Here is a 27,006-nt window from a genome sequence, read left to right on the forward strand (position 1 = left end):
ATGCAGAGGGAGACCCTTTTCTTGAGAAAAAAAATGATGATTATATAGGGAATAACTGAAGCATGACTGGAGCGCCCCGTCAGCCCCCCTTTTTTTTTTATGAAAAATGCTAGATTCGCCATTGACTACATGAATAACCGTGATTACATTCAACTGTATAATTATCACTGTTCCTTGGTTTGGGGAATAATGATATGTGGCAGATGAACATAAGGAGTCCTGGTCAACCAGTGCACCGGAGTTTACCCCGCATGCCCGGCATGGCCAAAAATTGCTTGCAGAGTTTTTTTCTGTGTTTCCATGGCTGGGCGGAACTTTTACGCTAAATTTGTTTTCGTTAACTATGATTTTGTGACTTTTGAATGAAGTACCTGTGATTATTTAGGACATTTGTTTTGACCTCACTGATAATGGAATGTTGAAGCAGACGAAACATGGCGTCAGATGTTGTTGTCATAACTTCGGTAATTTCCGTGGTACAATAAAATTTAAATAAGCTACACAAGACGTAGCCAAAATTTCTGAATTCTTGTTTTTGCAAACAAATAAAAATTAATGTCGTATTAAACATCGAAATTATTCCGATCCGTCCCGTTTTTTCAACATCGCGTTAAAACGAGAATTTTGGAAGCCATTAAAAAAAAATAATCGTACGAGATTTAACGAGAGTGACGAAACTTTTCAGATGGGTCGTCTAGCAAGAGTTATCGTTCTTTGTCCCAAAACGATGCTTCTACCATAAGTGCCAGCATAGCTGCCATATTATCTATTTTGTTATCTGTTATTATGAGAATCTATTTGCTGTTAACTGTTATTGAAAATTGGAATGTTAGCATTTTGACCGCCAATCTTCCGTAGAAATTAAAAATAATTGAAAATTGTGATTAGAATGGATAATAGTCTCATTGGCTCGCTTACCATATCTTCTTACAATGTATATCTATTGGGGTCTTTCTATTGGTAATGTTTGTACAAACTATAATTCACTTATTACTTGTACAATAACTTATAGACTGGATTTTGTTATAAAAAAAAGCATTGGTACACCCTATAGATTTATTTATTCAATGACCACATAATAATCTTTATGTTGTACTATTACACCACTGTCCCTGATTAGGGGAAGATTGGACACCAACTAGCATTCTTAAGTTGACGCAGTCACATTCTGTATGTGCCTATTTCCAAGTCAGGAGCTTGGATTCAGTGGTTGTAGTTTTTTACTGTGTTACTAAGTTTCTCGTTCACTATTTTGTGGATAAATTAGGCAGTTAGTTTTCTCCTTTGAATTGTTTTACATTACTAAGTGGTGTGGGTTTGAATAAAGGCTTTTTCTTTTAGAGTCTTTACTATAAGTGATATTCCCTCTCTTTTCATTTACATGAAAGAGAACCCTAACCACCATATTTTAAAAGCTTTTTTAACTGCTTGACATGGCAATCGAAAATTGAAGCTCAGAAACAATTCATGCAAATACAGATGTGTTTTCGGTTTAATTTTTCGACAAATAGATATAGGAAGATGTGGTGTGAGTGCCAATGAGACAACTCTCCATTCAAATAACAATTTAAAAATAAGTAAACCATTATAGGTCAATGTACGGCCTACAACACGGAGCCTTGGCTCACACCGAACAATAAGCTATAAAGGGCCCCAAAATTACTAGTGGAAAACCATTCAAACGGGAAAACCAACGGTCTAATCTATATAAAAAAAACGAGAAATACCCTTTTTAAAATCCTACAGCTTCTCCAATGCTGTACCCAAATTTTCCATATTCTGTAATTTCACATAAGATACATGATTGTTGTTTCACTTGGTGTCATCCAAATTTTTGCTAGGTTCAATTTCTATTTTACTATCAGAATTGTCACTTGAGTCAATTTCTATTATCAGAATAACCATTACTGGCATGCGTGTTTCAGTTACATGTCCTGTCTCCACTCATCTGGGTATTTTTGTATTTTATAAGTAAGTTTTATCATGAGGTCATTAAATAAAAAAAATATATTGTGCAACAGTGTTTTTTTTTTTATTACTTGTAAAGTATATATATATTTTCAGGAAAAAAATCTAAAACTCAAATTGATATCTAGTGACACTGGCTGCACTTTTTTCAAAAATTAAATAAAAAAAACCTAAAGCATAAAAAATTGATCCCTCAAATGCCCTAGATTAAAAATTTCCCTATATCAAAAACAGAAACTAGTAATTTCGTTCAGAAAAATTCAACATCCATACTATAACTTATTGTACAAGTAACGGGAAAAAATCAACCAAGGCAGAACTGTCTCAACGGCCGAAACATCTTGTTTACACAAATTTCTATTTTCTAGGTCCATACCACAAGTTATATACTAAGATCTACGGGTCATCTACTGAATTGGTCCTGGACAGATTTATTTTCATATTTCATTTACTGTTATCTGTTATTATCCCTTTTCAATTCCTTGTTATCTGTTTTTCACCAAATCAATTCACTGATTTGCTGTTATGGGGACCCCCCTTGCCCCCCCCCTCAACTATGTATTGGCTTCCGAAGCTCCACAAAACACCTTACAAATATAGATTTATTTCGTTTTCAAGCCATTGTTCCACAACTAAATTGTCTATTCTTCTTACCAGTACACTTGGTACAATAAAAAACCTGATAATAAATTGTTCAAATAAGGCTTTCGAAAATAGTGCCCGAATTAATTACTTTTGGAGTGTCAATAACTCGTTGGAAGTACTTGATAAATTGCATGCTTATATTGGTGATTTTGAATCTGTTCAAAGTTTTTATTTTTCTACCCTGTATACCACATTGCCTTACATTCTCATTAAGAAAAATATCCCCCACCTATTTAAATGGGCATTTACAAAGTCAGAATGGGAATATATATGTTCAAACTCTTTAAGGTCATTTTTTAGTAGCAATAAACAAAAAAACTATGTCAATTGGACATGCTTTGATACTAAATATGCCCTTATATCCGTATATCGTCAGGTTATCGGAATTCCAATGGGGACTAACTGTGCACCACTTATTGCGGACCTGTTTTTGTATTGCTATGAGTTACAATTTATGACAAAAATCAGCAAAGACCCATCGAAACAACATCTGATGAACTTTTTTTTTTGATAATACTTTTAGATATCAGTTGGATGACATTTTGGCTCTCAATAATGACGGCTTCAGTATGTATACTACAGAAATGTATCCTGTTGAACTTACTTTAAATAAAGCTAACAATAACAATGACCACTGCCCTTTCCTCGATCTTGATATCTATATCACTAACGGAAAGCTTAATACTAAAATTTATGATAAAAGAGATGATTTTTCATTTCCTATCTTTAATTATACATTTTTAGATGATGACGTTCCTTGTCACCATCTTACGGTGTTCATATATCTCAACTTGTACGATTCATTCGTGTATGTAACAATGTTTCAGATTTTTACGAGAGAAATTTATGTATTACTGAAAAATTATTACACCAGGGTTTTCGATATCACAAACTAGTCAAAACATTTACTAAATTTAATCGTCGGTATAACTATAAGAACATCATTCGTAAATATAGCTCAACATGCAGACTTCTTGTACGTTTAGGTCATTTCACGTCCAATTTTTTATGGAAATATTCTTTATAAAGCACAAAAATGTCAGTATTCACCACAGAAACTAACAAAACCTTTAAATGAACTTATTAAGAAGGGATATAGTTACGATACTGTTGTCAGTTCATTAAAGATTGCATATTTTGGCGTTAATATTGATTCACTTATAGGGTCTTTGCATCGGGACTAAACACATTTATTAAAAAAAAACAGTTGTTGGCATGACACGGGTTATGTTATTCTCATATATGTTATGATGGTATGATACTAAACCCCTAACGGGTAGGATTGTGCCTGATACTAGTATTCATATGATTTCAATCAGTTTAATTAAAGTCTGGAGCTGGCATGTCAGTTAACTGCTAGTAGTCTGTTGTTATATATGTATAATTGTCACTTTGTTTATTTTCTTTGGTTACATCTTCTGACATCAGACTCGGACTTCTCTTGAATTGAATTTTAAATGTACGTATTGTTATATATGCGTTTACTTTTCTACATTGGCTAGAGGTATAGGGGGAGGGTTGAGATCTCATAAACATGTTTAACCCCGCCGCATTTTTGCGCCTGTCCCAAGTCAGGAGCCTCTGATCTTGGTTAGTCTTGTATTATTTTAATTTTAGTTTCTTGTGTACAATTTGGAAATAAGTATGGCGTTCATTATCACTGAACTAGTATATATATGTTTAGGGGTCAGCTGAAGGACGCCTCCGGGTGCGGGAATTTCTCGTTACATTGCATGAAGACTTGTTGGTGACCTTCTGCTGGTTTTTTTTCTATGGTCGGGTTGTTGTCTCTTTGATACATTCTCAATTTCCATTCTCAATTTTATAAGCAATGCATGAGGAGCTTTTAAAACCGACAGAGCAACAATAATACAACTTGACATCAAGTCATGCACACACACATTAAACATAGAAAGAAAGAGTTCTTATCAATATGTAAGCATGCTACACAAAACACACACTGAACTTCATGCACTTATGAGATAAAAGCACAAACTTGAAAGGCAAAAATAAAATGTTTTGCTTATAAAAAGCACATATAGTTAAAACAAAACAGCAGAAGCACTATAGTAAAAATAACAACATAATTTTACCATGCTGAAAACAAAGCATTAACCCCAAAACAATGAACAGAATTAATTGGTTTTGCAGGCAAAACATTGGCATGAGCTGTTCGACCAATAATTTATCAAGTTCTTGAATTGGTTTAAATTTGATTCCTTTCGTAGCTCATGGCAGTAAATTCCTAAACTTATCACCCGCATACCTGAAATATTGTAGGCCGTATATATATATGCAGATGTTACTACATGTGGTAGGTCTGCTGTATTCCGGTTTCTAAAAGAGTAAGTGCCAAGTTGTGTAGACAAAACTATTCTTTTCATAAATATGGCGTGTTGATATAGCTAAATTAATCTGAATTTTACTAGTTTCCAAGTCGGGAGAGTTTGCAGGATTAATTTTATCAAGATTTTACAATTTTTCATCAATGGGGCGAGATGGATTACTAAATGCATGTGGTTTATACTATTTTTTTCCTAAGTCGGACCGCGAGTTCATCGGGACTATCTTTTTTCCTAAGTGGCGTGAGTTGCCGGTCCTACTAAAAAAGCGCCCGGGAGCGCCCGAGAGCGCCCGGGAAAAGAAAAAGCGCACGGGGAAAAGAAAAAGCGCCCGGAGAAGGGAAATTAGCGCCCGGAGGAGAAAATTATAAATAAGAATAGAATTTTATAACAATATTTATTTTCTTTAAATATAGATAAGAGTATATTGAAGAATCATGCGGAACGATATTGTCCTCGATCAAAATGTATATTTTGTTATTTAAAAATAATCACTGCCTGAGGTGTAATATTTTCGCAAGTTTTTTTTATACATTTTTCATGTTGATATCGTTTTTTAAAAACATGTCTTTTGATGTCATACATTTTATAAATCTTCCGCATAAACTGTGATCCAGTATTATTTGTCTCTCGAAACAGTATTCATATATTATTGTTAAAATTGAAACATTCATACTTGTTTTTGTGCTTTATTACAAATGTCTATTATCTGAATTTGCAAAATACTTGTCTAAAATTAAAAAAACCAAACAATGTTCATAACTTATTTCAAAGACACAAAATTGTCTCATGCCAATAAAATATTTTTTATATTTTTCCCGGGCGCTTTTTCTTTTCCCCGGGCGCTATTTTTTCTTCTCCGTGCGCTTTTTCTTTTCCACGGGCGCCTTTTCTTCACCCGGGCGCTCCCGGGCGCATTTTAGTAGAACCCTGAGTTGGTAAACGAGAAAGGGGCGAGTTGGTTGAAAGTTAAACGAAGTTGTGGAAAAGTGGGTCGATTTGGCAGTGGGGCGAAATTTTGCTTCCTTTCAATACATGGCAAATTAGCATGGATGCATGTATTTTTAAGAACACATTAGATTGCTTTAAATAGTCATCTGGAGTGCGCGTAAGATTAGTCATAAAAGTGGTAAAATAAATGATTCACTGATGACTTTGTTTGAACGTGGATGTGACTGTGAAATACTATAGCAGGTGCTCGTGCGTAACTTCCTGTCAAGAAATTATTATTGAATCGATCGGACTGACAGATCTGATATTCACGCATTACAAATAGACATTATCAATGGGCAATATAAATGCATTTGATTTCTGAGCTTATTGACCACTTTAGCTTATTTAAACTGTAAACCATATTTGCAAACATTTAAAATATGCCAAACAAGAAAGGGCTTCGACTTCCGTCAACATCGGGCGATGGCATGCCACCAGTTGCAGTGCCGGCACCGACACCGCCTCCTCCGGTTGCGGTGCCAACCGTTGATGCTGAGTATGTTTATTTGCTTAACCTGTTACTCAACTCAAGAAACATTATATTTTGTTACATAGTTTCTTTTCATAATCTTAACACTAAGTAGTTCATGTACAATGATCCCTTTCTTGTCTCGACATTCCACTGGAATCTAGGGGTGTTTGTCTGAGAGCTTATTTGACCAGAAAAAAACAGTTTTCTTGCCAAAGGTTGTTGTTCTCTACATGCATGACATGTACATGTGCTAGGTTTGTCTCCACCGATTAAAACTGACTTCCATGGCACAGCCTACCGTGTAGATATATATATATAGATAGATTACTAATAAATCCAACATTTCCAGTAGGAATAGTTTTAATTCACTAGTACTTTCATGTTTGAATAACAATTTTTAGGTGAAACTAGACATGATTAACATAACTATATAACGGTAGGTATGTTATATAACGTCATAGTTGTCGTTGAGTATATAAAGGGAGATGAATTGTATTACATTTAGTCTATATAATATAAGAACGGAACGTCATGATTAAGAAATAATTCATAGCCCCCATGAATTATTTTCGATTCTAATAGGACAAATACGGCAATTTTTTTGGATCGAAGCGCTCTAGGTGGAGCCCATTATTTGCCGTTCCCATAAATTAACGCACTTTTAGATTGGCGTAAAAGAACGGAGCAAACAGAATAAGTGACATGCTCAAACTATTTACAAAACTTATTTAGATAGATTTGGATGAATTTTAATGATAACTTACTTATACGTCTTCTATGTATATAAAAAATGGGCTTATACCACATTTTAGCATCGTTTGTTTTACGTTTCCTTGTGATGATTTTCGGTATCAAAAGCGTGTATTTTCCCGTAAAATGCTTAAATTATAACGTCATCATTCTATGACGTCGGGTACTTCATTCATAAAAAAACATATGACGTGGGAGTACGATCGGAACAGCCAATGCAATATATTCATATTTTACCACAGGTGTGTACTCAAAGCGTTTGAAGGACGTTAGAATTACACAATAGAAAATACATATTTGGCAATCAATCATGATTTAAATTTTAAAATAAAATGTTTTTCCTTGACTTCTGGTGTAATGTCACATCCATTATTCATTTTAAAAAATGGGAATATTTAAAAAAAATCCCCCGCCAAATTTGTCTAAATGTTTGCTAAGGGGGATTTTTCTGTATTGTGGCTGCTGTATCTGTTGTCTATGAATATGCACTCTTTCTGTTACACTGCTCCCTATTTGGCCGATATAAATTTCCTGACAAACATGACATTGAACATGACAATAAATTAAATTTTCAGATTTACAGGTAATGTCTTCGTAGACGAAAAAAGATTTAAAAGCAAATAAAAACCATAACTATCTTGAAATCAGACAAATTAAATTTATAGAAATTCATACAATTAATTGACCATCTATAAATGTGTTAATCTTTTATTCCAACTTCATGTAGTTGTAGCTACAAACATATTTTATGCAACATCAATAAATATGTTACACTTTTGCTCAAATCTTGATAAGATTAAGCTACAAAAATATTTTTAGTCATGCATCTGATTTCACCTTGAGAGATGCACACGCCTGATGAAGCACTAATTAGCGAAATATTGTGTTTTTTTATTTAAAATCTAATAGAACTTTTACTGTATTAATAAGCGTGTTTAAGTTATATTCTTAGACATTTATATAAATTTAATTCAGTAACTGTATCAGTTTATTTTCACAAACTGATCCACGCTTAAATAGATTGAATGTTGATTGTTGCTATTTTTAGATATATTATATTATACGAATGCATTTAACACCACAACAATAGGGGTAACACAAATGACACCTGAAATTTTAATTTTATCACATATTGGTGACTTTTAAACTAGATTTATAAATAATATTACATTGTAAGTATGTTATAACTTGAAAATAATTTATTAAAGCAGGTACATTGTAAGTTAAAAAAAATGACATTATGATTTTGTGGATAAATCCACATGACCAAGGAAATTTGAATGAGAATACTAAAAGATGGATTGCATATAAATGATCGCACAATGTGTTCAATTTGGACTACCAAAGTGGACCTCATATGTTGTTAAAAAAACATGAAAAATATTCACAGACTTGAAATGTATTTTATTTAACAGTTAAGACAACAAAAATGTATCATTATCTAAATTTTCTAAACATTAAAAGAAATTAACTGAAATAATAGTGCTTATGATCTTACAAAACAGTTTTCTTCATGTTTTTGTACCTCATGTTTTACAGAATAAAAAATGGCATAAAAGGAAAAAATATTTTCATAAGGTCCAAAAAAGCACGGGTCTGTGGTTGTCATTCTGCCAGGCCCTATATATGTCTGAATAAGGGAATAGAATAACAATTGTATATTTGAAATACAAATGTATTTGCAAATTTATAAATCTATTTTCATGATTAATAACAAACGAAAGTGAACCAACGCCTGGTGAGTCTGTACTACGGTAGAGTCCTTAAAGTGGATACAAAACATAAAATGTAGAGAGTCTTATAACAACAACACTTTAGGGACTGCTGCAGAAATTTATTGATCGACATGTTTCGGTGCCTAGGGCACCGTCATCAGGATAAAAACAATACATAAAATCATGTTGAAGTACACAATCAGGTTGTTAAAATTAAAACGTCACAATGTTACAATGGTAAGTAACGTTATTAATAGCAACGTACTGAAAGTGAAAGTGAAAGTTCATTGTAAGTATGTAAATAAACTATAAAAGAAATTAAAATAAAATAAAATGTTTTTGTTGTGAAAATGTTTGTTAAAATTATTCTGCCAACATGTGTTGTCCTCTTGCATCGTGGAAAGAATAATACAATAAGTTGTCAGGTTGTGTATATAGACTGTATCGGTTGTGTGGTCTGAATGTTCTGTTAACTTTCTTCCCCAAAATAGACGACATATTTATATCAGCAATTCCGTACCATTTCGACATTTTCATGATTGTACAAATGATGTATTGTAGAGGAGATTACACAGCATTACAAAAGGTATTTGTTTCTATTTATAACTTATACAATATTATTATTATGCACCAAATTCTTCTTATCTTCTAATCAGTGAATTTTATCATCATGATTATATTAATGTAAATGTTTTTTTTAAAGGAAACCAACAAACACAGGTACAGCAAGTATGGAAGCACTTGCTTTAAAGCTTAAAGAACTTGATATAAACACACAGCAAAGAGAGAGATTAGAAATGTTTCTTACCCAGAAACAACAAGTAGGGGAATTAACTCCTGATGACTTTGACAAACTTGGAGAATTAGGGGCTGGAAATGGAGGAGTAGTACTTAAAGTTAGACACATCCCATCAAGCTTAATAATGGCTAGAAAGGTAAGGCTGTGTGTTAAAATCCATTGAAAGCTGATTATTATGACAAATTGTTGTTCAAAGGTACTAGTTGACCCTCATTCTAAGGCATTGGTTAGATCCCAAATTTGACATCTGTTAGTCTGAATACTTTTTGTCAATATTTATGGATTTCTAATGTTGGTTTTAAATCTGATAATGAACTAACAATTCTATATATTTAGATTTTGTTTATTTATCCCATAAGATTTAGGGTTCGTGTCGTAGGTATGTAACAACATCTACCTATTAAAAGGCTATACCTTATTACTGGTATGTACAAGTATTAAAAAATGTGAAACCAGCAAAAATGAAGAAAATTATATAGCAGTATTTAATGATATTGAATTATGTTTTCTTGTAGTTAATTCATCTAGAAATCAAGCCAGCAGTTAGAATACAAATAATTCGAGAGCTAAAAGTTTTACATGAGTGTAATTCACCATTTATTGTTGGTTTCTATGGTGCATTTTACAGTGATGGAGAAATCAGTATTTGTATGGAATATATGGTAAGTTTCTGGGGTTATCTAGAGAGATTTTAGATTTCAGAAAGACATCAATGCACATATAGCTATAGTAATATATCAGGCCTGGGGTAATGGTAATTTGTAATTGTAATGCATTGTAATATTACTTTATTTGGTTGTAATGCAAAGTAATTTGTAATGCACATTTTCTGCATTACAATTACATGTAATGTAATGATTACTTTAGTTAAAAATTGATGTAATGCCTCCATTACAGTACATTACTTTTCATTACAAATTGGTAAAATATATAAAATTGAAGAATAAATTGTATAATAAAAATAAAATATTAACAAAAACAAAAGAAAGTATGGCATAACATTTTTGTCACAGTTAATTTCTGTATTAAATAAACTACATCAATCTTTAAAACACACATTAAGGTCATGAAGGTAAGAAATATAAAATGGTAAAAAATATCAAGTCTTTGATCTTGGTTTCCGATATTTGTTTCATATGATATGGGAATATTTTGATGTTTGGTGGTCTGTGAAAAATCTTATAATATAGTGTTATTAACTGTCTGTTTCTGTATTGGCACTGGTATAGATTCAAGGTTTGCTGTATTGGCCTTGAGACCCGTAGGGTCGAGGGCCAATACAGCTGACCGAGAATCTATACCAGTGCCAATACAGAAACAGCCAGTTCATAACACTTTTATTAAATGATTATAAGAGAATTAAAAACCTGGAAGTGAACGTCCCGTATTAGCCCATGGGCCAATACAGCTTTTTTCCCCGCTTTTTTCTGTATTGGCCCTATTTTTTCTGTTTCAAAACTTTAAGACGTTACAAAACATTGCACATCATTTAACCTGTTTATTTTAAGACTTTAATTTAAAAAATATTATACAAATGTTTTTATGCATAACGATACTTCCAAAGTTAAGTAATGGCGTAAGAAAATTGAAAACCGGAAGTGAACGTCCTGTATTAGCCCTAGGGCTAATACGGCTTTTTTCCCCGCTTTTTTCTGTATTGGCCCGGTTTTTTCCGTATTGGCCCTGTTCGAAGAGCAATATTAAATCTTGATTTATTCAACAGTGGAACGTTTTTAGTATTGCACATGCTGATTTATCCGTATTAGGGTTTATTTGCTCATATCATTTAATAAAAAAAATTATCAAACGAAACTATATAGATCAATGAAAAAGATATGAAGATGAAAATTTCATTATTCTATACACACCTTACATGTATTTCAATGTGGTTAGGGTCCTGTCTGTGTTGTTATTTCACCTAATTATTATCACAATGTTTTTATTGCAATCAAATCTTCTCAACTTATATTTGTCCTCGCAGAATTCTTAGGCATTTAACAAGATAATCCTTTAATGACACATTTATTATATCCCTTTGAAATCCTTAATGAAGTCTTAATGATTAAATGATCAATGTTAGAAACAAAATTATATGATAATTTATTTACTTTTTACCACAACCTAAGAAACTTGAAAGTGACTTTTTCAGTTTCATGCTCCTACTACTCAATCAAAGGATATAGACACAGGTATGGTGCAGTACATGATGTTGACATCTACTTGTCTGAGCCATGTGAAGAAATTTCAATCAATGCACTGGAATAATGGAAGTCAAATTCAGTGTGCCTTTCTTCTTTGGCTAATACAGCTATCAAGTATTTAGCCATTTCCCACACATAAGCTCCTGAAAGGTGAAAAAAGAACTGATCGCTGTTCTCTTAATGGCATCACATTTAAACCACTTATGATGATAAAGTGCAATGGACATATTAATTAACCAGTATTTGAAGTCTATTTACCTAACACTGTATACATATGTACATATACCTCTGTTTTTGAAATGATTTTTGTTTTTATATTGAAAAAGTAATGTGTAATGTAATGCATTACACAGGCAAAGTAATTGTAATGTAGTGCATTACATGTGAGAAAAAATGTAATTGTAATTGTAATGGAAGAATCACAAAGTAATTGTAATATAATGCATTACATTGCAATGTAATGGCCCCAGGCCTGTAATATATACAGCTCAGTAATTTTATATACTAAAAAAGACAGATTTTTTATTTCGTACTTATGCTTGTATTGAAATCATCTACTGTGGTGTATGAGTAAACTTACACCATTAATTATAAAATATTTGGATTTGCATGCCTGATATCTAATGCTTGATTGGTTATCTTAAGTTCTACATACAGATCCAAGAAGTAGCTTTTGTAGGGATATATTTCATTTTGTATTATTAAATGCATGCAATGTATTTTTTACAAACTAGTTATTTATCATTTTAGCAATAAACTAATTCTATGTTTTAGGATGGTGGTTCATTAGATTTGATATTAAAGAAAGCTGGTAGAATACCAGAACCTATACTTGGAAAAGTAACAGTAGCTGTAAGATTTTATTATATTTATTGTGTCACTGGGTCTGTTTTAAAAGTTGTGAACATGAACCTCTATCCTCTTCATGCTGGTTGGCATTTAAGGCCCTGATACATTCTTTCCATTTTACACGGTCTTCAACTGCTGTTCTTGCTGTAGTCCAGCTGTTCCATCCAAGTGATGTTCTTTTAGTCTCTACAGTCCATCTTCAGGTGGTTTGGGGACTTTCCTCTTTCCCTCAGGTTTCCATGTCAGTGCAACTGACCATATTTTATGAACATAAACACATAGGAATGAATTCCTTCTTTTTGCATCTTTGTCCATGTTGTCTGCATTGTCTGTGTCTCACTGTCTTAATCTGTAATTCCTTGAACACAGATTGATAGAAAGCAACCGCACATGCACAGATTCTTCATGAAAGTTCTGCACTTCATATATTTATAATTTTGATCAAAGTTGCTCATACCAACACAATACCTCAGCCTTTTCTGCTTGTGTTATTTTTGACATTGCAGACAACACACATAGTGGTAGTCCATGGATGACTCACAGATTTTCTATTTTAAAAGGAATTTTCAGTTACCCTTGAAATGAAAGTTTTTGTATAGCTGTATATCTGTTACAAAAATGTACATAGGTCATGACTCTGACATAAGAACTATAAGCTTAACGCTTTTGCATTGCACAAAACATTATACTAGTTGAAACATAAAAAGCTTCTTTTGGTTGATCCAGAAAGATAATAAATTGTAACATTGTACAAAGGGCATAAAACAAAGGATTCAGAAAAAATCAACAAATTAAACAATGAGAAAGAATAGATATTGAGGCACTAGCCAAAATATTCAAATAAGTGAGCAGTTGATGAAATACTGACCAAACAGATAAATGAATCAGTTTTTTCTAATCATTCATATATTTATACGTTTTTTTGCTTTCAGGTTTTAAAAGGTCTAACATATCTTAGAGAAAAGCATCAAATTATGCATAGAGGTATGACCTTTACATTTCTTTTTGAATGATAGATGAGTAATAGTTCAATCTTGTCTCGATCCTCTAGCAACTATATATGAAAAAAGAAGATTTGGTATGATTGCCAATGAGACAACTCACCACAGGCTACCAAATGACACAGAAGTTAACAACTATAGGTCACCGTACGGCCTTCAACAATGAGCAAAGCCCATACCGCATAGTCAGTTATAAAGGGCCCTGCAATGACAATGTAGAACAATTCAAACCAAAAAACTAACAGCCAAATTTATGTACAAAAAGTGAACGAAAAACAAACGACAACCACTGAATTTCATACAGGCTCCTGACTTGGGACACTATGTTGATTTCAAGACAAGAGCATCAGAATGTGTATCAAACATTGTCCTGGATTTTTTTCTTAAATCTTTACCTGAGGGCATTCATCCTTTTTCTAAGTATAGGAAACACAAGCATATATGTTAATATAAATAATACTGGTATGATTGATCATGAGATCACTCTCCATTATAGACCAAACAGCTAAAATAGTAACAACTAAAGGTCAATGAAACATTACCAATTTCTCATAGTAAGCTGTAAAAGGACAAAAAAAAACACAGCCTGATTTTATGTACAATAAAAGCAAATATGATGTAAAGAAAAATTTGACAACCATTGAATGTGTTAATATTTAGGATAGACCTTGAATCAAAAGATAGATATTGCTATGAATAGATCACTAGCTATGTTTCATTTTGCTTTCTATTCCAGATGTTAAACCATCTAATATTCTAGTAAATGGTAGAGGAGAAATAAAGATTTGTGATTTTGGTGTAAGTGGACAGTTGATAGATTCCATGGCTAATTCATTTGTAGGAACAAGATCTTATATGTCTGTAAGTGGAAATACTCATTGTCTATAACTTTCAGTTAATTGCATTAGAAGTAAGCTAATTTCATAAAAAAAAAGAATAAACTTGGGTTCCAAATATCATGATTGAAAATGTTTCAAATTTGAAAACAAGAAAATTTCATAAATCTTGGATATCATTGATTTTTTTTTTCAATTTTTTTCTCAAATACAATTTTTGACTTGTAGATAAAAAAAAGATACCTTGAAAAACAAATTTTAAAAACTACTGTTATAAACTGATTTCAATATGTTCAAAAAATTTGTAATAGTAGACAACAATAGTTAAATTTTACTTTCTTTCTGTAAATCACCTTGATGCAAACCATCGCTCTATGCTTTGTCTTCTCACATGAATATTCTATTTTTTGACTAGTAATTCAAAGCATACCTTCTACAGATTTATCATCAGTTGATTTGGCCATCAAATAATTGAACCTTTTTCCTGAAATAATTTATTTTTATTCAATTCCAAAATAATAAAAATTGAATATAATCTAAAAGCCTTCTCACAGATACTATATTTTTTTATTTTAACAGCCAGAGAGATTACAAGGCACACACTACTCAGTACAATCTGATATATGGAGTATGGGTTTGTCCATAGTAGAAATGGCTATAGGGCGTTATCCTATCCCACCCCCTGATTCTAAGGACTTGGCCAGTATATTTGGTGATAAAGCCATGGAGGAACATTTAGAGGCAACAAAAACAGGAAAACCATTAGTAGGTAGGTCTCACAGACATCAATTCTTTGAAATGGTGAAAGGAATTGTATGTCTAAAAGGTCACTGTAAAATGTCATTTATCAGTTTTCATAAGTTTAATAAACTGCTATTACAAAAAAAGAAAACATTTACTGTTAAAGAATAATACCTCAAATCATAATATTGGTCAAATGTTTGTAAAATGTTAATGGTAAACCAAGATTTCTAAACATGATTAAAGAATTCCCCAAAAACTGCTCGTATGACATGGTTGATTTTTTGAGAAATTGTGGAAACCATTATACATTGACTTACTTAAGTTATGCACTGTGTATCGTATCTTGCTTCTAATGTCTGTCATGAGATATAAGAAGTTTGGAAAGCAGCATAGCAAACACATTCCAATAACATCTTATATCAATACCATTGAAAATAGAAATAGTAATTAATTGATGTTTAATAGCATTGGGATTAAAATATAACAGCCTTGGAACACCCTGATGCTATAATCTTTGGAAAGCACTCCGAGTAAGGAGAAGCATGGGATAAGTTGAATGTGGTTAAAATTGTTATATGGGTGATTTGTCAATTAAAGCAACCAATTCATTAATGGGTCAAACACATATTGTTTGTGTATTTAGTGTCCTGAAAGTTAGACTTGGCATGTCATTTCTGGTGAACATAAAAAATTGTACAATTTTTTGTTTTTGTTTTATACAGGGGAGACATAACTGTGTCAACATATTTTAGGGTTTTGATTTTGATGTTGGAAATATATCTCTGACAACAGTTAATATGATTTAGTATTTTATTACTTTATATCTTTTAGATAACTCTAAACTAGACAAAGAAAGTTTTAATATATTACAGTAATGTTATTTTAAGAAAAATAAGCAATATAGATGACACTTTTAAGTATATTAATTATGGTGTAACATTATGGTGACTTTCAGCTTGTCCAGGAGATTTTCAGGTCGTAACAGGTGAAGGTCCATTACCTATGGCAATATTTGAACTACTAGAATATATTGTAAATGAGGTAAACATGTCCACAGGCTGTGTGAGTTATCTCCCTTGTTTAACATCCAATTATATATGTCGGCCATTTTGTTTTTGTTCACAGAGGTAAAAATGTCAGTTTTGAACTCTTTATTTTAATTTATTAATTTATGAAAATATTTGCCTGAATTAAGAGACAGTATACATTCTTTTAATATTTTTTTGTAAATATTTGGTTGAATTAAGTTTTTAATTTATCACTTTGAATTAAGTTTTATTTTATCACTTTGAATTAGGTTTTTGCCTCTGAGTTCAAATATTACATTACCTTTATATTTATTCAATATATATATATTTATGGTTTATTTCTGACAATTATTATTTTATTGTTGCTGTTTTATTTTGTTTATTTATTATATTATTTGTTTTATTTTGCAGAATCACCTTGTTTATTATTATAACTATGGATATATGGTTAAAATTAAATGTTAAATTTTAATTTCTATGAAAATAAAAGCATTTTGAATTAGAGATCCTTTTAACTATTTTTTAAAACAGTGAGTTGTCTCAACATACTTTTAACAGGTTATCTTTTGTTGAATTTCTATTTTTCAAATCTTAAAATTTTTATTTAATGAAAATGTTTTTTATAAATCTAAAAAGATATATTTTATTGAGGAATATTAAGTTAAAGTGAAGAAAGAAAAAAAAATGTTTGAAAAAAAAGTAATTCATTTACAATCTTAGATGCCATTCATCTCATTTTTTACAGCAGAAATATAAGATTAAGACTAAGGAGTACACTTTATTTTATGTCTATATATTGTAAATTCATTTGTATAATTTATTTTTAAACATTATTTCCAGGGTGTTTATATTTAGTGCTGGGGTCAATGACTTCAATATCAAATTATACAATTTTTATTTTACCAAAACATTTTGAAAATTTGGATGTAATTATTTTTATCGGATAAAAACAAGTCTACATTACTGAATTGCTACAATTTGTAAATTATTATTTCCCAAATCTGATCCCAGCATGCACTATTTTGTTGTTTCTTTCAGGGGAGATAACTCTTTGCATCGTCTATATTGAAATCAGTGTTTATGGCGCTTTGATGATTGGATGTTTGCTTTACAATCTACTAATAACTATCTGCTTTTAGTAAACAGTTTTTTGTTATCATACATGTTCTTATTTTTTGTTTTATTTTTGTGTTTTTCATTCTATGCATTTTAGGAACAAACCGAAATAGTTTTAACTTCCCCACACCGCCTGGCAGTGATGGGCCTCGGCCAATGGCCATATTTGAGCTTTTAGAATACATAGTAAATGAGGTATGTTAAGACTAACGGTAACCGATAGAGTAGCAGCGGACTAGTGCTAACAAGGTGTAATTATGTTCATGTTGCTTTGGCCTCTGTTTTCATTTTAGTTATGTCGCTTGAATTCTTTTTTTTGTCAACATGCAACCATAGAAATTTCTGTTTTGTTTTACATTTCCGAGTTCATTTGATGATAGTTACCCTTTTAGTTAGTTAAACCCTTCCTAAAATGTTTTATCTACAGATATGAATGGATGACCAATCAGCAGTTACTTTCACTATATAAAGTTTTCTGGATGATACAAAAACTGAAGCTGAGCATCATAGTAACGAAATTAACAGTGTGAGAGAAATGGCAAATATATAATGGAGAAATTCACAGTTTTGTAGTCTTTTAGAATTAGTTTTCTGAAGATGGTGTTTTTAAAAATGACTGAATATTTAGGTGGGAATCTTTCAGTATTGTTTAATCTTATTAATTTCTAGGCTGTTGTCCATCTGTTTTCATTTTAAACAATATAGGAGAAGAAGGGAATAAAATAAAATGCAGAATTTATATTTACTGAAGTGTTTTGGACAAAAAGATTACTGATTTATTTTTCTTCAATGTAATTAGCAAACATCATGCTATTGGTCCTCTTTAGAATTGTTTCACATTTTTTCTGTTGGGCTGTTATATAGCTCTTGTTTGAAAGCAATGTAATAACACCTTGTTCTTCACATTCTTGTCCTTTGATCTTTGGTGAATAGTTGTCTCATACCATATCTTTTTTATAGAAAGATTTTTACTGGTAATGTTTATTGTCATGTCTATCTTGATACTTTTGCAAGGTCATTTTGTTCTTTTCTTTGTCATTTGTACTGGTTTATTTGTATAAAGCAGCTCTATATACATTGCTTTGTATATTTGGCATTTTGTTGGAATAGAGGTCAAGATTATAAATTCTCAATGTCATCCATGCTCCTAACATACCTCTATTAAGTAGATCCATTAGAACATGTTTTATGTTACTATTGCAACACTGAAGTTGTGGATAATTATAAAGGCAGAGCAAAACTTTGCTTGAAAAAGGTAAGTGACCATTGTAGTTAACAGGTAATTAAATGCTCAAAAGTCACACTTCAAAAATAAAATGGATAAGCTCTTCTTAATTAATTGTTACATGTTATTCTTTTAATTTATTATTTATCTTATAACATCAAATGTACATTAAAACTGTATAACTGACAAGACCAACTTCCAATTCATGTCCATTGAAGGTTTAAATTTATGAGAACGCTCAATTTCCATGATGGCAGAAAAAGAAATACCAAAATACATTATTGCTGAATTAAGTAAAGTAGGATATCTTATGCATCTGCACAGCACATTGTCATAGAGTGACCATTTTCCAATTTCTTTGGAATATTGTCATGATTCATAGAAATTATGAAATGGGTTGATTGATGGAAATGAAAATCAATATTACTTGAAAGTATCATACAAAGAAATTCTGACTGTCAGATAAAGGGCCAACAAGGGGCATGAACAGTAATCCAGTTGTTGTCATTGATAGCTATCTGCCATAATTGTTTGCCTTTTATTTCAAGTATAAATCTGGTTGTATGGATTACACATTTTGTCATTTTGTGTCCTTTAATAGTTGACTATTATAGTATGTGTATTGCTCATTGTTAAAGGTCGTACGATTATCTGCAGTTGTTGGCATCACTGTCCTTTGGTTCGTGCTGGATAGTTGTCTCATTATTACAGCTCCTTATTTTCATATATGTCTGTCTGGAGATCTATCACCATTCAGTGTTACTGTATTTATTCTCTCTAATTATCCTTTTAGTTTATTTGTTCTCCCCATTTGTGTTCTGTTCTAAATATTTTGTTGTTTTGTATAATTTGATATAGTAATGGTTGTCACATATGTAATATAACAATACAAAATATGATACGACATAATCTTTGTAACCAAATAGCCATCTTGAAAGAATCACCCCTCTGTATTTTAGTACTGGCTTTAAAAGGGAAGCTTGTGGTTCATAAACACTATTACAATCATCTTGTGTATGAAAAACTTTTTCAGTTTTTTAAGGTAAAAGTAACTATGAAATTAAATGGAAAGTGAAACATTTTCCCTCAAACTACAGAAATAATAGAAATAATTTATAGCTATAAGAGGTAGTGTAAATCATATAGAAATCATAAGAAAAGAGGATAAAAGGCAGTATAAAAGGTACTTTGTTGTAAGAAGTATAAAACATATATAAGTTGCTTGTACTGATGTATAGAGCATCCTAATTCTTTATTTTGGATCAGGAAATACTATTGGTGATAGATAACAAAGTTTAATGGTTTATAGAAATTTTTCTTTTATAATTTGTAATATTTATTATATCACAATGAATTTGGAGCACCTTTTGTGTCCATTTGTACATTTTAATCTGAATAATAAAAAATTATATTTCTTTTTTAAGGGCTACACAGCTACTTTTGCATAGGTACTATTTCTGTATTAAAAATTTTTAGTACTGGAAATCTACTTTTAAAATTCAGTACTATTTTGTTACTCTAAAACTATTGTAAAATTTAGGTACCTGTATTTTACAGTACTTTATTTGTACTTGAAATATAGGTACTACAGATTTTTGGTTACTACCGTTACATTTTCAGTATTTTACAAGTTTTTCTATTTCAAATCTCTTAAAGTTATGATTTTCAAACATGGAATGTTGTATTATTTCTGTACCAAAATATTTAGTACAAATCAAGTACTGTAAATTACAAGTACCGGTACCTAAATATTACAATAGTTTTAAAGTAAAAAAATAGTACTAAATATTAAAAGTAAATATCCTGTACTGCATTTTTTTTAGTACAGAAATAGTACCTATGCAAAGTAGCTGTGTAAGTGTTGTAATGGTCTTATTTATCCTCCAATTTTAAATTGTTTATTTCATTACAAATAATTGTTTTGATCTGATTGTGCCCTTGTGGCAAGAACCTTGATTTTTTGCTAGAAATCTTTGGTATTTAAGGCCCTTATCAAACCTGCTCCTTGAAGCATTAGATGTAATAAGCCTGAAATTCAAAAATTAATGCATAACAGAAAGAGATAACTTTATCTTAGATTGCCTAATGTTTTTTCTCACTACCTTTCCTAATCGCACAGAAAATTTCACTGCACATAATTTTGTATTATTGAATTTATTTTTACTTTAACCTAAATTATCTTTTTACATTTCTGTTTTTGAAATGAACTATGAAATGCTACTTGATTTTGTTCAAGTGTAATTGGTGTTTGTGCCATTGGAGTAGTAAATCATGTAAATGGGGATTCATTTATTTTCATGGGTACCAATTTTGATGGATTGAGGGAAAACTTAAATAATTGATTTTGTGGTTTTGCCAAAGTCTGCATACAAGCCTTAAGAAAATCGGTAATTTGTTAAACACTTTGGTTTACATGAACCCACAAAATCACAAAATGTTTTAGCCAACAAATAAGAATTAATCCACAGTATGTAAATTATACAATACAAGTTAAACATCTTGTATATCATCTAAAAAACCTCTGTAAATTGGTCAACCTTTGTCCATTATTCTCCTGCATTCAAAAATATATAGTAGATGTCTTAGTATAGTAACAATATATAATTGTCTTTACAGCCACCTCCCTCATTGCCAAAAGGAAAATTTTCTGACGAAGCCATAGATTTTGTAGATAAGTGGTAAGTTTTACCTAAGTAATAAGTTTAAGGATGTATTCTTCTGACATTTCAGTCTCGTTCAGTCTCGATGAAATCTCGTTCTGGAATTATGTCTAAAACATGTGGTACAAGTGGAAAATATGAATGAATTTTAAAAATGTTGTAATCAAACTCAACTATTTGAAAAAATTGGGTATTTCCAATGAGTAGTTTTTGAGTAATCAATTTTTCAAATTTTATTACCAATCAAGTCAGTATTTTTAGCCAAAATTTCGAGAAAATGGGTGAGGGATACAAAAAATTATTTTACCAGAAACATATACATCGCACATCCCTTTTTTCTTTTCAAATTTCTTAGATATGTATGTTTTCAAACATTTATAACAAAGAAAAAATGCAATTTGTACTTAAAACGGAGAAAAATCACAAATTTACAAAATTGACAACATGGTAAATTTGGCACAAAAAAGCATCAAAATATGATAAAACTTTCTTATATTAACACCTACCTATAGTTTTTGTAATTCAAATTTATTCAGATTGGTCCCCTTTATCTTTATTGAAAGTATGACAAAAAGTTTAATTGTGGAAAAGTGAATTTTTTCATGATTATAGCCCAAAAATAGGTAAAAACTGATGAAAAATGAGAAAATCATCAAAATTGGGTACTTTCAAAGGGCCGTAGCAAAGAAAGAAGTGCACCACCATATGATTTTTTCTTCACCAATTATTTTTTTACAGTCATATGAACCAAAAAAACAGGGTAAGAAAAAAAGTTTAATTCTAGAAATTTTTGGCTCCTCAGAGGTGTACATCCTTAATAACATTCTGTAAAGTTAAACTGTGATATGAAAACAGATTATAAAATTTAAGGGAAAGATCCAGATATTTAGAAAACATTCTGTGTTAAAAGTTTCTTTGATGGCAGAAATCGTTTAATGCTCAAAATATTGAGATCTACCTACTATTCATTAGCACAAAAACTTTTCAGGCAACTTCTAATGGGAGTAATTGCTTTTTAAGAAGAGTTTTCCTATTTATTTCAAATTTGTCCATTATCTTGGAAATTAGAAAAAGAGAAAAATTTAATAAAGAAGCACTGAAGAAAGAAAAATGATAAGCAGGAAGATCTAACTAGTTGTTGATATGTCTAAAATTGTTGGTCGACTCCCTATAAGGTACATTCCGAGGAAATGACAATTATCACATTTTTTGTTACTTTTGATCAGAACTATAGAAGATAATGATAAAATAACTGTTAAAAGCAAGACAAGATCAAGAAAAAATAAGAGCTTGAATAAGGAATTATAATCTAATCTTAAAATCCCTTGAATTTTACCAAGAGGTAAGAAAACAGGGTCATTTAAAATTATTGAAAACATACATTTTGTTTATTAAGCAAAAATTTGATCATGGCACATGTGACAGTTGATTCTGTGGACTAGAAACAAATCTTTATCATACTGAGAGATAACATGTTTGTTTAAGTTGAACACCAGCATAATGATTTATATACTGACATCTCATTTATAGTATTTAAAACAAACTTGTTTTAGATCAACATGCTTAAAAAAAGATAATTGAGTACATTGTATATAAAATCTTACTTTTATTTTAGTTTAAAGAAGAACCCATCAGATAGGGCAGATTTAGCTTCATTAATGGTGAGTTTTAATGACCAAATCGGAGGGTCATTCCTTCACGATGATAGCATTTGCACACTGTAAAAACTGTTTTAAAAAAAAATCTCTTTCAACGAAACAGGAATCATCTATAATAATGAGAAGACCTGGTTTTATGTCATGCATCTGTGTCTTCCAGTTCAAATCAATCAATTTGGCTCTCTACCCATGAGGTTGTATACAAACCATAGTTTATCTTTCATAATTTATCATTAACTTTGGATTATTGGGGGAATAATTCAGAAACAAAAGTGATTTCCTGATGTCCTTTCTGTAATAGACCACTTTCGAGTTCATCCGTCACCGGCAAAAACTCGTCAATTATGCACGCCTTTATGACGTCATTTACCAGATAGAGGGGCTCGCCTGTATCCCTGCACTATTTACGTTCATCAAGCGTCTTAGTGATCGTTTTTGTGCAGGATAAACTAGAAATAATGGTTGCTCTGTAGGTACTTACTGACAATTCTCTAATGACAACAGTGTTGATTGTCTATTTTTAGAATTCAATTTGCCGAATAATTCGTACAATATAGAATTATAATTTTCCAACCACTCGCTCAACCTTGTAAGGAAGTGACAACGCCCCTAAACGCACAGATGACTGCGATAAAGGCGCGTATAATTGACGAGTTTTTTCCGGTGACGGATGAACTCGAAAGTTGTCTATTACCATGAGTTTTTAATTTTATAGTTTATTCTTCTAAAACTCCTTGGTGACTCTGTCTATAAAGAACTCAAGACCATTAACTGAACTCAGATACAATTATCACCACAATATTATGTAGTGTATTTGAAGAGTATAAATGAAATTGAATCAATTTTTGTGAAACAACAGGAGAATTACAATCTGGTCTTTTTTGCTAGCGTGAAGATAAAAACCAATGCAGGCCTTCAAGTTTGAGGCTTTTAAGATGCTCTGTTATTAAAAATTTGATATGTCAATACTGTAAATTCAGAAATTATTGTGAGGTTTTTATTATTGCGAATAATGCGAAAGAGTTGTAAACACAATAATTAAAACTCGCATTTTGTAATATTTTATCTGAATTAAGCTGGACTTTTCTCAAAATCGTAAAAATTAAATCGCATTCCAGTTTAAAATGACAAAATCGCAATAATAAATGCACGCAATAATTTCGGAGTTTACAGTATTGAAACATTTCTACAAGCAATGTTGTAAGTTTTTTTTTGTTTTTTTTTTTTTATCATTTTACAGGTACATGTACATCTATTTGTTAACACAAGATGGAATATCTCTTATTAATGTATACATTTTTTACAGGTCCATCCTTTTGTTAAGAAATCAGAAGAGATGGAAGTTGATATTGGCAGCTGGGTGTGTAAAGTAATGAATATAAAACCAGACACCAAGTCAAGCTGAACATATATACAGTCTTACTATTGTATAGGTTGTAATAACATCACCCAGTTCACTGGGACCATGCCCTATATGGGCACTTTCTAAGATCTGTTTCTCTTATTCCAATCCTACAAATTATAATATATTGATAAAAAATGTATATATATCAAGGACTATGGACCATTGACATGATAAAAGAAAATACAAAAAAACAATGTTACTTTTATAATTTTTCAGTTCAACAGATAACATATACAACATGTCTATGAGTTGATATGCCACATTCTTTCTTTTCCATTAAATAACCTGTCTAGTTTTGAAAAACATACCACTGTTAAACAAAAATATGTTCTTTCTTCATAGAAAGGGCAAGGCCAGAGAATTTTATGGATTACTTCCCCTCTACATTCTCTCAGTACTGCATTGGCATCTAGTTGAATTAAGTTGTCACTTCTGGGTATATCACACATTCCTTATGTTCCCTAGGGAACTTATTTACTTGCATGACTTAATACTACCCTGACCAATCTTACTTTAGATGATTTTCCAACAATTTTAATGACAACTGTGCCATATGATGTAAACCAAGTTCCATTTTCTGAACAGTGCCAAGCATAATCAGATAGGCTGTTCTTGACTAAATAATCAGTAAGAAGAAATGGCTTCCATTTTGTTCACAAATATTTTTGATTTTTTTTTTACATTTTTGTAACTCCCAGATTGCTGATTTGGTGAAACTGAAATCATATTTACGTGTTTATAAAGCAATGGAATATCAAATAAAATATGTCAATGGTTCATTTTCCTTGGTAATTATATAATGTGTTGATGTTTTAAAGCAAAACAAATGACGATTGAGTGATCAAATATGTGCAAATGAATGCTATATAGTATATGTACTATTGCTATGTATATTTTCTGGTACAAATGTGATTTATTTAGGAATTAGTATTAATGTAATAATGAACCCTTTCAAGTGTAAAAATCAACCATAGTGAGTCATAAGTTTGTTATTTTACCTGATTTGTGGCAAAAAGTCAAGATCTGCTTGCCTTGTTTTGTCACTGAGCATGGTAGGTAAACTATTTTATTTTCACTAGTTTCTGATCACATGATTGACCAGATTAAGATGAATATATTTTTTTTCTTTTATTAAAAACAATATTTATGTCCAATTAAGCCAAAATATTGGGGTTATTTGGAAGGTAAAAAGTTAAATTTATGTCATTATTTAATAATGTATATACAATTAACTTGGCATCCCACTTTCAAGTGAATGACAACAGAAAAAAAATGATGAAAAATTAATAAGGATAAAAAGCAGACCAGTAAATCATTGCAATATTCACATTTAAAATCAGACCTATGCAGCCATCATAGACATATCTAACTTTGTCATGATCACACTTTATTTGTCTTTTATTCAACGCTTATTATCAACATTTTAAGAAGAATGGTACTCATCAAAATTATCATTTATACACCTTTTTGTATGATGAAGCTCAAAACCAAGGTTGTCTCAGCCATAACATCATTATACCAGTAATCATTTATAGATCTGCTTAACCATCAAATATATTGTGATTTTCTGTGTCAAACATTGTCCATATTTGATAGACAAATATGAGAGCCTATTCTATGTTTCATTTATGCTTGAAATGGAATCAATTTGATGGAGTTGTTCCTCCAAATGTAATTTATGATTTATAAGTAACAGTTTCAAAGGTTTCTTTGATCTTTTGTTTGTCCTGACATGTGGTCAATATACTTAAAAAGACAAACTTTTAAGGTGTTTTGTATCATTATGACAAAACTAAAGGATGATGAAAGGTGACCGATGATGAACAGATTCTGTCATTTCACCAATAGAATTATTTTTTTTCCTGGTCACAATCTTCGTTCATTCATTGCTCATTAAAGTGGTTACGGTATTTCAACAAATAAGAAGAATATGCTTTGCTAAGGACTTGGTATTGTGAAGAAAAATGTTGTTTTTTGTCTCTTAATTCTTGTTACATTTATAGGGCTTCTTTCAAATGCATTTAATTTTGATATTTTTTTTTTCTTTCTTTTATTCATCATAGGGATTTATACATCTATGATTATAGTTATTTAACTGTTACAGATGTCAGTATCATCATATACTACAAAGGGGTACACATGGGAAGAGTGAGAGAAGAAAATAAAAAGTCTAAAATTAAGTAAAACTGTCTTAAAATATTAAAGGGGAAATTACACTCACTCTTAATCTACCATGTTATATCTTAAATTCAAATTTTTAAAAACAAATAAAAATCACATTTTGGATTTTGGAAGATAGGATGAATTTTCAAATGTTAGTAATTTTGTTTTATTTTATTTTGCTTTCAATATGTTTCCTTTTGAAGGATTCAAATATATTATCTTAGTGTAATTATTATGAAGTGTAAAACTATGTACAGTATACATATTTATATAACTTGTGAATTTGATGTTTATATTCGTTTTGTTTATAAAAAAAGGTCTCTTCTCAAGATTGCAAGCTGAAGGAGATTTATTTATAATGTTTCAGAAGTAAATAATTTAAGTTTTGACTATAACATTTCCAAATCCACTTGTGGATAGATTCAAAATTTTAGCT

At 30.9% G+C, this 27,006-nt stretch overlaps 1 protein-coding gene across 2 annotated transcripts; it reads left to right on the forward strand.

Annotated features, from left to right (window-relative positions):
- Nucleotides 1-6,138: 6,138 nt before the first annotated feature.
- LOC134716052 (dual specificity mitogen-activated protein kinase kinase 1-like) lies at nt 6,139-26,258 on the forward strand. 2 transcript variants are annotated; one of them, XM_063578757.1, is made up of 11 exons: nt 6,139-6,444; nt 9,589-9,820; nt 10,200-10,346; nt 12,660-12,737; nt 13,667-13,718; nt 14,472-14,596; nt 15,151-15,340; nt 16,271-16,356; nt 21,301-21,362; nt 22,960-23,005; nt 24,309-26,258. In XM_063578757.1, the coding sequence occupies exons 1-11, from the start codon at nt 6,329-6,331 to the stop codon at nt 24,405-24,407; spliced, it is 1,233 nt and encodes a 410-aa protein (XP_063434827.1). In that variant the 5' UTR covers nt 6,139-6,328; the 3' UTR covers nt 24,408-26,258. The 2 variants fall into 2 exon arrangements, with proteins under 2 accessions (XP_063434827.1, XP_063434826.1); XM_063578756.1 differs by lacking the exon at nt 16,271-16,356 and adding an exon at nt 17,557-17,654 and having other exon boundaries at nt 6,140-6,444.
- Nucleotides 26,259-27,006: the final 748 nt, after the last annotated feature.

The sequence above is a fragment of the Mytilus trossulus genome, chromosome 4, assembly GCF_036588685.1.
Source record: "Mytilus trossulus isolate FHL-02 chromosome 4, PNRI_Mtr1.1.1.hap1, whole genome shotgun sequence".
Classification (NCBI taxonomy): domain Eukaryota; kingdom Metazoa; phylum Mollusca; class Bivalvia; order Mytilida; family Mytilidae; genus Mytilus; species Mytilus trossulus.